The sequence below is a fragment of the Salmo salar genome, chromosome ssa02, assembly GCF_905237065.1.
Source record: "Salmo salar chromosome ssa02, Ssal_v3.1, whole genome shotgun sequence".
In the NCBI taxonomy this organism is placed as follows: Eukaryota; Metazoa; Chordata; class Actinopteri; order Salmoniformes; family Salmonidae; genus Salmo; species Salmo salar.
Genome location: NC_059443.1, coordinates 32,964,438 through 32,977,751, shown reverse-complemented (window position 1 = coordinate 32,977,751; position 13,314 = coordinate 32,964,438). Strand labels below are relative to the sequence as shown.

Sequence of the window (13,314 nt, the reverse complement as noted above, 5' to 3'; positions counted from 1 at the left end):
AGCAGTTCGACATATACAACAACATAGAGTTACACATGGAATAAACAAAACATACAGTCAATAATACAGTATAATTATTTTTTTAAAGTCTATATATACTGAGTGCAAATGAGGTAAGATAAGGGAGTTAAGGCAATAAATAGGCCATGGTGGCGAAGTAATTACAATATAACAATTAAACACTGGAATGGTAGATGTGCAGAAGATGAATGTGCAAGTAGAGATACTGGGGTGCAAAGGAGCAAGATAAATACAGTATGGGGATGAGGTAGTTGGATGGGCTGTTTACAGATGGGCTATGTACGGGTGCAGTGATTCGTGAGCTGCTCTGACAGCTGGTGCTTAAAGCTAGTGAGGGAGATATGAGTCTCCAGCTTCAGTGATTTTTGCAGTTCGTTCCAGTCATTGGCAACAGAGAACTGGAAGGAAAGGTGGCCGAAAGATGAATTGGCTTTGGGAATGACCAGTGAGATAAACATTTCCAAACTCTTTCCATGACATAGATTGACCAGATGAGTCCAGGGGAAAGCTATGATCCCTTATTGATGTCACTTGTTAAATCCACTTCAATCAGTGTAGATGAAGGGAGAAGACAGGTTAAAGAAGGATTTTTAATCCTCGAGACATGGATTGTGTATGTGTGCCATTCAGAGGGAGAATGGGCAAGACAAAAGATTTAAGTGCCTTTGAACAGGGTATGTTAGTAGGTGCCAGGCGCACCAGTTTGTGTCAATAACTGCAACGCTGCTGGATTTTTCACGCTCAACAGTTATATGTGTATCAAGAATGGTCCACCACCCAATGGACATCCAGCCTACTTGACACAACTGTGGGAAGCATTGGAGTCAACATGGGCCAGCATACCTTGTAGAGTTCATTCCCCGACAAATGAGGCTGTTCTCATGGTTAAAGAGAGGGGTGCAAGTTGCAACTTAATATTAGGAAGGTGTTCCTAATGTTTGGTATACTCAGTGTGTATGTATGTATGTATGTATGTATGTGTATATATATATATATATATATATATATATATATATTATAAGCTATATACAGGTGTCGTCAGATCTGGTGGACAGGAGAACAGAATTAACATAGGTATTTGAAAGCTATTCTGAACAGCACAATAAAGCTGGGCCTTAAACGAAGCCAGAGACTCTACAGCCCTGATATTGACTGGAAGTTCCACAGTCGAGGAGCCGCAAAACTGAAAGACCCTGTCACCCATAAATGTTTGTCTGCAGTGGGGATGCTGAATGGAGATGGACCTGGAGGAGTGAAGATTGTGTGTGGGGTAGAATGAGGTCAGACAGGTACCTGGCTCCAGAGTTGTGGCTAGCTTGGTAGATGTGAACCAGGATTTTAAAGTCAACTCGTTAGCATATTGGGAGCCAGTGGAGGTTGAACAGCACTGGAGGGATGTGCTTACAGGAGGAGGTGAGGACACTTCATGTGGAACTTCATTAACCTGTGTGCCAATCTGTTTCTGATTTGGCCAACTTGTCGTTGCAACAATGCAGAGTTGATGAATGCAGAAAGTCTGGTTCCAGGACAGGAGCTTTCGGTAGGCATAGGAGCACTTGAAGGTCAAAAGTTAACAGCTGCTTTATGACAGACAGCATTGAGTGTAGAGGCATTGCTCAGTGCTCTGTCCCCCATCCACTATGCAGAGAGAGTTTAGACAGCAGGATGATTTTATCTCCTAATTGGGCAGCTGCTGGCATCTCTCTCTGAGTTAGTGAATGTATAGCGATGGCTTATCTGAGTTGAGCTGCAGTATGTTCTTGCCTAGTTAAATAAAGGTTAAATGTAGCAGGTGTGAAGTGTGTGTCTGTGTGTTTGTGCCTAATGGACCTCTGGGACGCGAAAGGGTAGGGGTATGAAGTAGGAAGAGGGGAACACGCTGCATTATGGGAGAGCTAATTGTACTTAATCAAAGCAAGGTACTGTTCCACTCTATACATTGATGCCTGTTTCCCCTCGACACAGAACAGGCATACCCCTGACCTTAAAAGCATGGTCAATGGAGATTCTACAAACAAATTGGACAATGGTTCAACACAATTAAAGATGACATAGGAATAACCCAATTAAATTGTAGTTTTTTTCAATTGGACATTTCTACAAACCTCATAGGATAGGTAAATAAAACCCCACCACATTTCATTTTCTCAGCTACGTGTTGCTGACACCACAATCAGAGTAATAGTGTTTATCCTGGAGATATTCCAACACTGTGAGACACATACACACAGCTTTAGCAGGAGGGTCAGTGAACTGGTGCTTTGTGTTGGATTGAATGGACGTTTCCTCCGTTGTGGTTGTTTGGTGCTTGTCCTATGGCATCAGACACAGTCAAGCACCCTCTGTTCAGTGGGGGAGGACAAGGTCTGGTGGCGGAACAGAGAAAATATGACCTGACAATCCACCACGCTCCAACTGTAAGAGAAGGCTTTGAATAGAGGAAGGGAGGAAAATAAAATAGAAAATGTAAGGGCGAGTGGGGGGTTCAGACAGACAGGGGGAAGAGGAATGAAAGGGAAAGAGTTAAAGGAGGTAAAGAAGGAGGGGGAAGTAGAACAGGGAGGAAATGGAGAGTATGAAAGATAACAGTAGTGTGACTTGCACAATACCAATAGAGATGGGAGGGAGTGGGGTGTAGAGTAGAGTATCTCACTGGCACAATGCCTACACATCACAGTAAGACAGTTCCCCGCTATGCCTGACAATGAGACACGGGCTTCTTCACGTTTGGCGACATTTTCATTTAGCGTCACGTATGGTGCACCGATTAAAGGCTTAGGCCCAATTCCAAGGTTGTCAAAATGCATCACGTCCTTCCTTGAGGTAACCAATCGGTATGTGATTGGATGCGTGAAGGCTGTTTCCATCCTTTTACTTTCACCAATGAAGCCTTGGCACATCAGTGATTACTTCAAAGCATATTAAAACACATTTTACGAAGAATTTAAACGGTTCATCAATGATTATGCATTCGACAAGCTTTTCAACTTGCTACAAATCCCACTTCTGACCAAGAACATCTTATTTCGATGATGTATTTATAACAGCTTAGCAGTGTATTAGATCCATACAAGCCTATGTCAGCGTTTAGACTATTGATTTGTCAGAGTAACTAAAATAATGATAGAGCAGCTTGGGAGGGAATGAATAGTGTCAATCCATCTAACGCTCTGTCACATTAGGTGGCGGAGAATTTTATAAGAATGCGTCAGAGAGATATAAAATGTCTCCTGTCTTTTATTCAACATACTCCATACAGACAAATCCATGTAAAGCTCACGTATTGTACACACAGAGCACAAGACAATCACTTAACAGCATTGAATAGCATTACTGGAGGTCAACTTAGATAGGCCATTGAAACATGTTTTTTTTAAAGAATAGAATTCACTCTTTTCAAGGCATCATTGTAAAAACAAATGATAAACGTTACTGGTAAAATACCAAGTCAATCGTAGGAACGGACAAGTTTTTCAACCAATGAGAAGCCAGTTTCATCCAGGGAGTGCTGTAGCCAGTACAGTCGTGGCCAAAAGTTTTGAGAATGACACAAATATTAATTTTCACAAATTCTGCTGCCTCAGTTTGTATGATGGCAATTTGCATATTCTCCAGAATGTTATGAAGAGTGATCAGATGAATTGCAAAGTGCCTTTTTGCCATGCAAATGAACTGAATCCCCAAAAAACATTTACACTGCATTTCAGCCCTGCCACAAAAGGACCAGCTGACATCATGTCAGTGATTCTCTCGTTAACACAGGTGTGAGTGTTGACGAGGACAAGGCTGGAGATCATTCTGTCATGCTGATTGAATTCGAATAACAGACTGGAAGCTTCAAAAGGAGGGTGGTGCTTGGAATCATTGTTCTTCCTCTGTCAACCATGGTTACCTGCACGGAAACACGTGCCGTCATCATTGCTTTGCACAAAAAGGGCTTCACAGGCAAGGATATTGCTGCCAGTAAGATTGCACGTAAATCAACGATTTATCGGATCATCAAGAACTTCAAGGAGAGAGGTTCAATTGTTGTGAAGAAGGCTTCAGGGCGCCCAAGAAAGTCCAGCAAGCGCCAGGACCGTCTCCTAAAGTTGATTCAGCTGCGGGATCAGAGCACCACCAGTACAGAGCTTGCTCAGGAATGGCAGCAGGCAGGTGTGAGTGCATCTGCAAGCACAGTGAGGCGAAGACTTTGAGGATGGCCTGGTGTCAAGAAGGGCAGCAAGGAAGCCACTTCTCTCCAGGAAAAACATCAGGGACAGACTGATATTCTGCAAAAAGTACAGGGATTGGACTGCTGAGGACTGGGGTGAAGTCATTTTCTCTGATGAATCCCCTTTCCGATTTTTTGGGGCATCCGGAAAAGAGCTTGTCCGGAGAAGACAAAGTGAGCGCTACCATCAGTCCTGTGTCATGCCAACAGTAAAGCATCCTGAGACCATTCATGTGTGGGGTTACTTCTCAGCCAAGGGAGTGGGCTCACTCACAATTTTGCCTAAGAACTCAGCCATGAATAAAGAATGGTTCAACACATCCTCCGAGAACAACTTCTCCCAACCATCCAGGAACAGTTTGGTGATGAACAATGCCTTTTCCAGCATGATGGAGCACCTTGCCATAAGCCAAATGTGATAACTAAGTGGCTCAGGGAACAAAACATAGATATTTTGGGTCCATGGCCAGGAAACTCCCCTAGACCTTAATCCCATTCAGTGGTCAATCCTCAAGAAGCGGGTGGACAAACAAAAACCCACAAATTCTGACAAACTCCAAGCATTGATTATGCAAGAATGGGCTGCCATCAGTCAGGATGTGGCCCAGAAGTTAATTGACAGCATGCCAGGGCGGATTGCAGAGGTCTTGAAAAGAAGGGTCAACACTGCAAATATTGACTCTTTGCATCAACTTCATGTAATTGTCAATAAAAGCCTTTGACACTTATGAAATGCTTGTAATTATACTTCAGTATTGCATAGTAACATCTGACAAAAATATCTAAAGACACTGAGGCTGCAGACTTTGTGAAAATTAATATGTGTGTCATTCTCAAAACTTTTGGCCATGACTGTAGAATCTCAGAGTGAGAACAAAAAGGTTATGAGGTCTCTCTCTCAAACCTCGTCTAAATAGTTGGCCTCCTGATGAAGCCATTTTCTCTTCAAATGCTGTCCTAATGTCCCCATCCTGTCGATTTGTCCATTAGGCATTGAGACATAAGGCTTGAGGTTAAGTGAGAGTGTGTGAGTGTTTGTTTGCAGAGAAGGCTGTGTGTGTGAGTCGATCCTGTAGTCATATTCCCTGATATGGTGTAATCTCTGTTCTACAGTTGAAGACGGAAGTTTAGATACACCTTAGCCAAATACATTTAAACTCAGTTTTTCACAATTCCTGACATTTAATCCAAGTAAAAATTCCCTGTCTTAGGTCAGTTAGGATCACCACTTTATTTTAAGAATGTGAAAAATCAGAATAATAGTAGAATGATTTATTTCAGCTTTTATTTCTTTCATCACATTCCCAGTGGATCAGAAGTTTACATACACTCAATTAGTATTTGATAGCATTGCATTTTAAATTGTTTAACTTGGGTCAAACGTTTCGGGTAGCCTTCCACAAGCTTCCCACAATAAATTGGGTGAATTTTGACCCATTCCTCCTGACAGAGCTGGTGTAACTGAGTCAGGTTTGTAGGCCTCCTTGCTCGCACACGCTTTTTCAGTTCTGCCCACAAATTTTCTATAGGATTGAGGTCAGGGCTTTGTGATGGCCACTCCAATACCTTGACTTTGTTGTCCTTACGCCATTTTGCCACAACTTTGGAAGTATCCTTGGGGTCACTGTCCATTTGGAAGACCCATTTGCGACCAAACTTTAACTTCCTGACTGATGTCTTGAGATGTTGTTTCAATATATCCACATAATTTTCTTTCCTCATGATGCCATCTATCTTGTGAAGTGCACCAGACCCTCCTGCAGCAAAGCACCCCCACAACATGATGCTACCACCCCCGTGCTTCACGGTTGGGATGGTGTTCTTAGTCTTGCAAGCCTCCCCCTTTTTCCTCCAAACATAACGATGGTCATTATGGCCAAACAGTTCTATTTTTGTTTCATCAGACCAGAGGACATTTCTCAAAAAGTACGGTCTTTGTCCCCATGTGCAGTTGCAAACTGTAGTCTGGCTTTTTTATGTCTGTTTTGGAGCAGTGGCTTCTTCCTTGCTGAGCGGCCTTTCAGGTTATGTCGATATAGGACTCGTTTTACTGTGGATGTAGATACTTTTGTACCCGTTTCCTCCAGCATCTTCACAAGGCTGATTCCTTTTGATTTTCGATGTCAAGCAAAGAGGCACTGAGTTTGAAGGTAGTTCTTGAAATACATCCACAGGTACACCTCCAATTGCCTCAAATTATGTCAATTAGCCTATCAGAAGCTTCTAAAGCCATGACATCATTTTCTGGAATTTTCCAAGCTGTTTAAAAGCCCAGTCAACTTAGTGTATGTAAACTTCTGACCCATTGGAATTGTGATACAGTGAATTATAAGTGAAATAATCTGTCTGTAAACAATTGTTGGAAAAATGACTAGATGTCCTAACCGACTTGCCAAAACTATAGTTGGTTAACAAGAAATTTGTGGAGTGGTTGAAAAACGAGTTTTAATGACTCCAACCTAAGTGTACGTAAACTTCCGACTTCAACTGTAGGTCAGAAACAGTGGGAAAGATTATCTGTGTGTACAGTACCTGTGTGTCTGTGTTTCCCTGGAGCATTAACAGTGGTAGAGAGTATCATGTTCCCATCTTGACTTCTTAGGATCCCTTGGTGCCGCTGATCATGGTCTCCATCATAGCCCACTGCTCCTCAGTGACCTGACACATACAACACAGCAAGATAAAACTAGCACAACCTGACCCACATATCCATAAACTAACATCTGTCATAAAATGAGGCCAATTTCCGCAACAGCTCACTTGCAATCTTGTTACTGAATCAATAGCTAGTCGCATAACAGAACAGAGATTATGCAAAAGGTAGCAATGCCTTCAAATTATCATTCTATGTTCATATGACTTTTTAGTGTTAAAGTTCCGGTCCTGACAGTATAACAGGGTTTGTTAAGTTAGTTCCAGCACATACCCTCCTCAGATCATTGAATTCTCCTGCCATGGAGACAATCTCCAACCTCCATTCAAAAGATCTGCAAATAGAAGAGAATGGGCACAACTAAAGAGAAGAACACGATTTATGTGAATGTTGAGTCATCATTTTTCCCTTAGCCATAGTCCATCCCTATACCTGCATTGGTTAATCCTAGTGCACTTTGAATGTCATTTACAGTGAAGGACTTACTGCCATCTGCAATTTCCAGATACCCATTCTGCAAGGCAGGCATTCAGCTAACATAGTGATTGGTCTCCACTGCCTGCTTCGCTTATCAAGACAGACAGACACACATTCTCTTACCGCTCCAGACACCCAGCAGGCATAGTCACTGCACAGGTAGGCTGCCAGGTTGGCAATCTCTCCGGGCGTGCCCAGCCCGCCCACGGGTATCCTGCCGATCATGGCCTTCTCAAACATGCCCGTGGGATCGAGACGACTGAAGGCCCCCTACACAAAGAGAAGAGGTCACAAAACATAGCTAGTTACACATTCACAAGCCAAGATAAGACTAGAAAGGGAAAGATTTAAATAAATAAAAAGTGTAAACGTCCACACAGTATATTTGTAAAGTTTCATGCCATAGTTGTGTCTGTTACCTTGGTTCTGATTGGTCCTGGCTGAATGACATTAAACCACAAGCCGTACCTCCCCCACACCGCAGCCAGAGACCTGAGAAACAAACAGTAGTTTGTTTACATAAGCACATACAATAACACACACAGGAAAAAAGGAAGAAAAAGACATCAAGAACTACCACTACTGCATGTACTAATAAAGAGGGTCTAGTGTAGGCTCAATGAATCAGTTTAGACTTGGGCCTAGGAGTGAGGCACTACCTCCTAAATATTCTCATAGGTAATCACTCATAATGGGGCCTTCAGTCTAAGTCTAATATGATTGGAGGGTAACTAGCTGCACCTAAAAACAAAATACATCTCGACTATTCATACAGAAAAAGCTGGGGTGCCAAAAAGTAGATGCCAGGAGTGCTTTAGTCATTCCATGTCATTCTGGGAACATTATAGCGAGAGGCGCCGAGGGTGGTGCTTGTTGAATTGATTTATTCCCTCTAGTTTCTTGAAACCCTCCGCACAAAAAACTGTAATGAAAGAATAGGATCTAAAAATAGGCTAGCTCTCCCCTGAGATGCCTGGCGCAATAAATGAGCATGAAATTTGGCTGCTGCTGCCTTCACAAAATAGAGGGGTCACTTTTTTGGTGTGAGCGATTTCATATGGGGGGTCCTTTATCAGATAATAGCGCTCATTCACACAGGACAAAAAGACTGCATGAATGGGCTGACCAGCTATAGGTAACTCTCCAGTATGCCACTACACGTCTGTGACTGACACCCCCTTTAAACCCCATATGCTCCTTTGAGACCCCTCTTTCAATGTCACTGGGCAACCAGGCATTTTTATGCATGACCCCTAAGCATGATGGGATGTTAATTGCTTAATTAACTCAGGAACAACCTGCTTTCAATAGACTTTGTATCCCTCATTTACTCAAGTGTTTCCTTTATTTTGGATTCAAGCGTAAACTTAAATGGCATCACAGCTAGTCTGGAACACACACACACACTGTTTTACACAAAGACACACACACTGAGGTCACTTGTATAGGACGTCAAACATATCAAGGTACAAAAGGGACGTGATTGTGAGAGACACGAATAGCTCCCCCATTTATCATTCCCAGTCCCCTGGGTTTATGGGGAAACCTTTTAGTGTCATTAACTCTTTCAATGGGGTTGATACGGACTAATATCGAGCGGGATCTTTCTTTCGGTAAAAGCCCTCAGAGGTTCATTATGAAGGTGTATTCTTCATTTGATAAGAGCATCCCTGTCTTCACATGAAAGGTGTCGGTCCCATTCAGGATTTTATTGGGTTCTCACACCCACTAACGGATTCACACGTGTGTGAACGAACAAGGTACACACACACACATCCCATCCGTCTTCATTATTGTCTAAATCCTACTGGAGGGGGATCGGGAGAGAGAGAGACACACTTTAATGTTAATTTAATGTTCCTGGACCTTCGTTATGCTAATGACTGCTTCTCTTTAAAAATGCATTAGTGTTCATAAGGCGTTTGACAAGTGAGAGAGCCAAATCTTTTCAAATGAGGCCAGTGTGGATGTCTACGTGCGATGGGTGCAATTCTGCCTCTGTTAAGGAGACTAGTGATAGGGGTTACAGGTTGGTTTAGGACAGGGAAACGGGTCCTAAACCGATGATAGGCACTACCAAAAACCTCTTTGGAAATACTTACGTGCACAGAGTTTCCACTCCTGACTTAGCAGCCGCGCTGGGCACCACAAATCCAGAGCCGGTCTCTGCGTAGATGGTGGTGGTGGCCAGAAACGCAGCACCTACAAACACAATGTGTGTAAATACCACAAAAAAACAAAAATATGTACAGTATATGCCCAGCAATATGTGTCATCATGTACATCCCTTTAATTTACAACTGATCCCAGTTCAGACCAATTCATTCTTCTCTTCATTAGACTGTCATAGGTCATTGGAGGAACAAGTCAGCCTGAGAACTGCGGTTAGTCATTGTACATTTCAATTGGCTTTTATATCCTGCACACTAAAGCTCAGGGGGCGGTAGGTAGCCTAGTGGTTAGCGCATAGGGCAAGTAACTGAAAGGTTGCTACTGTAGATCGAATCCCTGGGCTGACAAGGTAAAAATCTGTCGTTCTGCCCCCGAGCAATGCAGTTAACCCACTGTTCCCCGGGCGCCGAAGACGCGGATGATGATTATGGTAGACCAACGCACCTCTCTGATTCAGAGGGGTTGGGTTAAATGCGGAAGACACATTTCAGTTGAATGCATTCAGTTGTACAACTGACTAGGTATCCTATCCCCCTTTCCCTTTCATAAAACATGGTGGCTGTTGTGGGCCAGATTACACCGCAATAGATTTAACACGAGTCAAGAGTTATTTCTAGAACAATAAAACAAACGACATGGGGTAGTGGAAGGAGATAGTCTCACAGACAAACTATTTCATCAAAGCCTGGAGCCAAACTGCCAGGTGAGAAGACAAAGCAACTTTCTTGTACTAAGATAAAAGCACATTTAGATGTATGTAGCTGATAGAACAGGGAAGGGAAAATTATTATTTTTGCCTCGCAAATTGATTTTGACGAACAAATCGATCAAATAAAAAATGTTCAGCCCTCCGTTGAATTTCAAAATCCCCATGTGGCCCTTGAGCCAAAAAGTTTGCGCACCCCTGCAATAGAATAATCCTAATAGTATGAAAGAAGAACAGACACCTGGGAATCAATTCAAATATGCTTTCTTGCAATGTTGGAAGAATGGCTGTTTTGGAAAAACATCAGTTCAGATTGAATAGTGCCCCTAGTGTGATGGCATGTTTTTGTCTTTGTACTCCAAGGTAATTGCTTAATTGTGATTTGCCTAATTGCAGTGTTGAGGGCAGATGGAAAAGTCACAGTAATAGAGAAGGGCTGGGATATTCAAATGAATAATAAAGCTTATCCACACACGCACACACACGCACGCACGCACGCACACATATTATAAATAGGCACAACAATGCATTAGAGCCAAGGCTTCTCCTATCCTCCCCTTATATATCATTAGCCCTTTATCCAGGGACAGCAGAGAGAGGAGAAAAAAAGAGGACGAGAATGAATGAGAGGGTGCATGCACGCAAAGCCAATAGGAGCTTAGGGCACAAGGGCAGTGGATAACGGGAGTGATGCTGGACTATGACCGAGTGAATGGAAAAGTGCTCAAGCATTTCATATTGAGGCTCAATCACTGTCAATATTACACACTTAAATAGAAAACAGAGATTCATGTTACACTTACATCCACACCAATGTTCTGGGTTGATCCTCACTTGTTATACTACTAAGGATCAAATGTTCAGGAGTTGTAGGCAAATGGTGAATCTTTACTGCCCCCTGGTGGCAGCACTCATAATACATTACAACACAAATAAATGGGGACGGGAAAGCTGATCCTAGATCTGTGCTTATGGGCTCCATCAGATAGCTCTGGTGCTTACCCTTCTCGGGCAGTATCAGCCTCTTGCCCAGCTCCAGGGTGATGAAGGCCGTGCCATTCAGGAGAATGTCTGTGATGGTCCTCCATGCGTTGGCAGACAGCTTCTCTGACAGGGAGATGAAGTTCCCTGCAGCGTTGTTGATCACCACCTAGAGGAACGAGAGAGGAGGATGATATTTACCAAGCAAATGGAGTATTATTGACCAGTACATCTAGAACAGCGAAGCATACCACTTTTCAGACAAAACCGTCTCTGATCTGTACCTACGTACATCAGGGAGACCAGCAACCTCCACCAGTTGGTCCACAGCAGCTTCAATTGACTTGGGGTCTCTAACATCCCACTGCACAGCATGGACCTGCAGATAGAGTCTTGAAGTATTAAACACAACTTAAAGCAGATATCGTAGTGATTTATCAGTATCTAGAACTCTTGGATAATGAATGCATTCAATGTGGGTAACTGATCAGTAGTAGTAGTACCTTATTTCCTGCCTGAGCTGTAATTTCCTCTGCAGTCTTTTTCAAAACTTCCAGTTTTCTAGAAATTACACGAAAAATGTGTGATTTTCTAATTTGAGAGCAAGGCAGCAGCAGTAGTGTTGACCTAAAGTTGGGATTTATAGCCCGACTGACTACCAAGTTTCCACTCACCTACTAGCGATGACACACTCTGCCCCTAGTGCTGACAGTGTTGTGGTCATGCCTTTTCCCAACCCGATTCCTCGTCCTGTCATAAAGGCCACTTTGTCTTTGTAAGGGGGGGGGGGGTCCAGTCTCACTCAATGCCCTGGTCCCAGTGCTGAACAACTGTTTAAGGAGAGCAAATGGGATAACACAAAAAAACGTATATTAATGAACCAGCTGAAAAGGGATGTTGTGAGTCACAGATTTTGATTTGATGCATTAGGATCCCCATTAGCAGACGCCAACTGGGGTCCGACACATAAAGAAAAAGACATTACATACAAAAAAAAATACTTACAAAAAAAACTAACACGTGTGTGTGTGTGCATCTATCAGTTACACATACATGTCAGTAAATACACACAAGTACTGTTCAGTCACATGGGGAGAGGCGCTGTGCCATGAGGTGCTGCTTTATCGAGGGTTTTTTAACCAGGCTTGCTGTTCTCCTGCACTATATAAGAACTTGTACTTGTGCTATATTTGAACTTGCACATCTACAAGTAGCATAGAGGCCATTGAATTAAAAACTAGTTGTCTTTCCTGTCAAACAAATGCATTAGTAAGAGCAATTACTTATATTGATAAACACCACTGATGCACTCTACTCCTCCAACAGTGGGGGTGATCACATTCCCAGTGGAGAGGGGACTGGGTGGAAGGTTGAGATGGTTACATGTCTGGCTGTGAGAACACACAGCAAGCTGCCTACACAGGTTTAGTATGTGCTCTTGCATGAACATCACAAAAGTGGTCATATCGTCAACTGTCCCTACACTTCTCAGCAATGTATCTGTAGCAGAACACTGGAACAAATGTAGATATCTATGCCAGAAATATTGCAGAATGCACTCATGTCTGTCAACATCGGAAATAATGTGTAAGCTGCTGCACAGCTTTCCCATAGAAGCACATCTAGCTAGCCAACAAACAACAACCTGCTGCTAAACTAGCTAGCTAACTTACACAACAAATAAGAGTTTTTAATGTGATTTGGTAGTTATTGCATTCATCTCGGTGGCAATGTTTACCCGTCTGTAGACAAGACTCTTCAACGGCAAGGTTAAATCAGTTTTAGATATTGATGACACCAGTCCCAGTAAAGTAGATGCCATGTTTTCAAAATTTGATTTGACCATTTTCCCTGATTTCCGTAAGGTAAAGAAGGGGAGAGGGTTATTGAATAGAAAGTAGGTGGTTCCATGATCTTAGTCAGACTGTCTTGGGTCATTTTATAATTTTATAATCATTTTATAATACTTTTTCTTTCAATATCAGTGCAATATCCCTATTATTTTGTATTCACGTATTCAATTTGATGTTGTGGTCATTAAAGAAACCATTAAATATTTAATATTTCATATGATCCCCCTATATCCGCATG

At 42.6% G+C, this 13,314-nt stretch overlaps 1 protein-coding gene across 2 annotated transcripts; it reads right to left on the bottom strand.

Moving 5' to 3' along the window:
- Positions 1 to 753: 753 nt before the first annotated feature.
- LOC106580438 (2,4-dienoyl-CoA reductase [(3E)-enoyl-CoA-producing], mitochondrial-like) lies at positions 754 to 13,080 on the bottom strand. Of its 2 annotated transcripts, XM_014161522.2 has the most exons (11): positions 12,962 to 13,080; positions 11,898 to 12,053; positions 11,727 to 11,784; positions 11,516 to 11,602; positions 11,245 to 11,392; positions 9,467 to 9,566; positions 7,784 to 7,856; positions 7,488 to 7,634; positions 7,161 to 7,221; positions 6,767 to 6,892; positions 754 to 2,387 (listed from the first exon to the last, which is right to left on the bottom strand). In XM_014161522.2, exons 2-9 carry the CDS (start codon positions 11,978 to 11,980, stop codon positions 7,213 to 7,215), a joined length of 705 nt encoding a protein of 234 aa, XP_014016997.1. In that variant the 5' UTR covers positions 11,981 to 12,053; positions 12,962 to 13,080; the 3' UTR covers positions 754 to 2,387; positions 6,767 to 6,892; positions 7,161 to 7,212. The 2 variants fall into 2 exon arrangements, with proteins under 2 accessions (XP_014016997.1, XP_014016977.1); XM_014161502.2 differs by lacking the exon at positions 754 to 2,387 and having other exon boundaries at positions 6,558 to 6,892.
- Between the last annotated feature and the right edge of the window lie 234 nt (positions 13,081 to 13,314).

Coding starts and splice junctions, on each gene's coding strand:
- LOC106580438 (XM_014161522.2), bottom strand. CDS start 11,980: ATGACAGGACGAGGAATCGGGTTGGGAAAAGGCATGACCACAACACTG. Junction 11,393..11,515: donor AGGTTGCTGGTCTCCCTGAT/GTACGTAGGTAC, acceptor TCGTTCCTCTAG/GTGGTGATCAACAACGCTGC. Junction 9,567..11,244: donor GCTGATACTGCCCGAGAAGG/GTAAGCACCAGA, acceptor TTGTGTTTGTAG/GTGCTGCGTTTCTGGCCACC.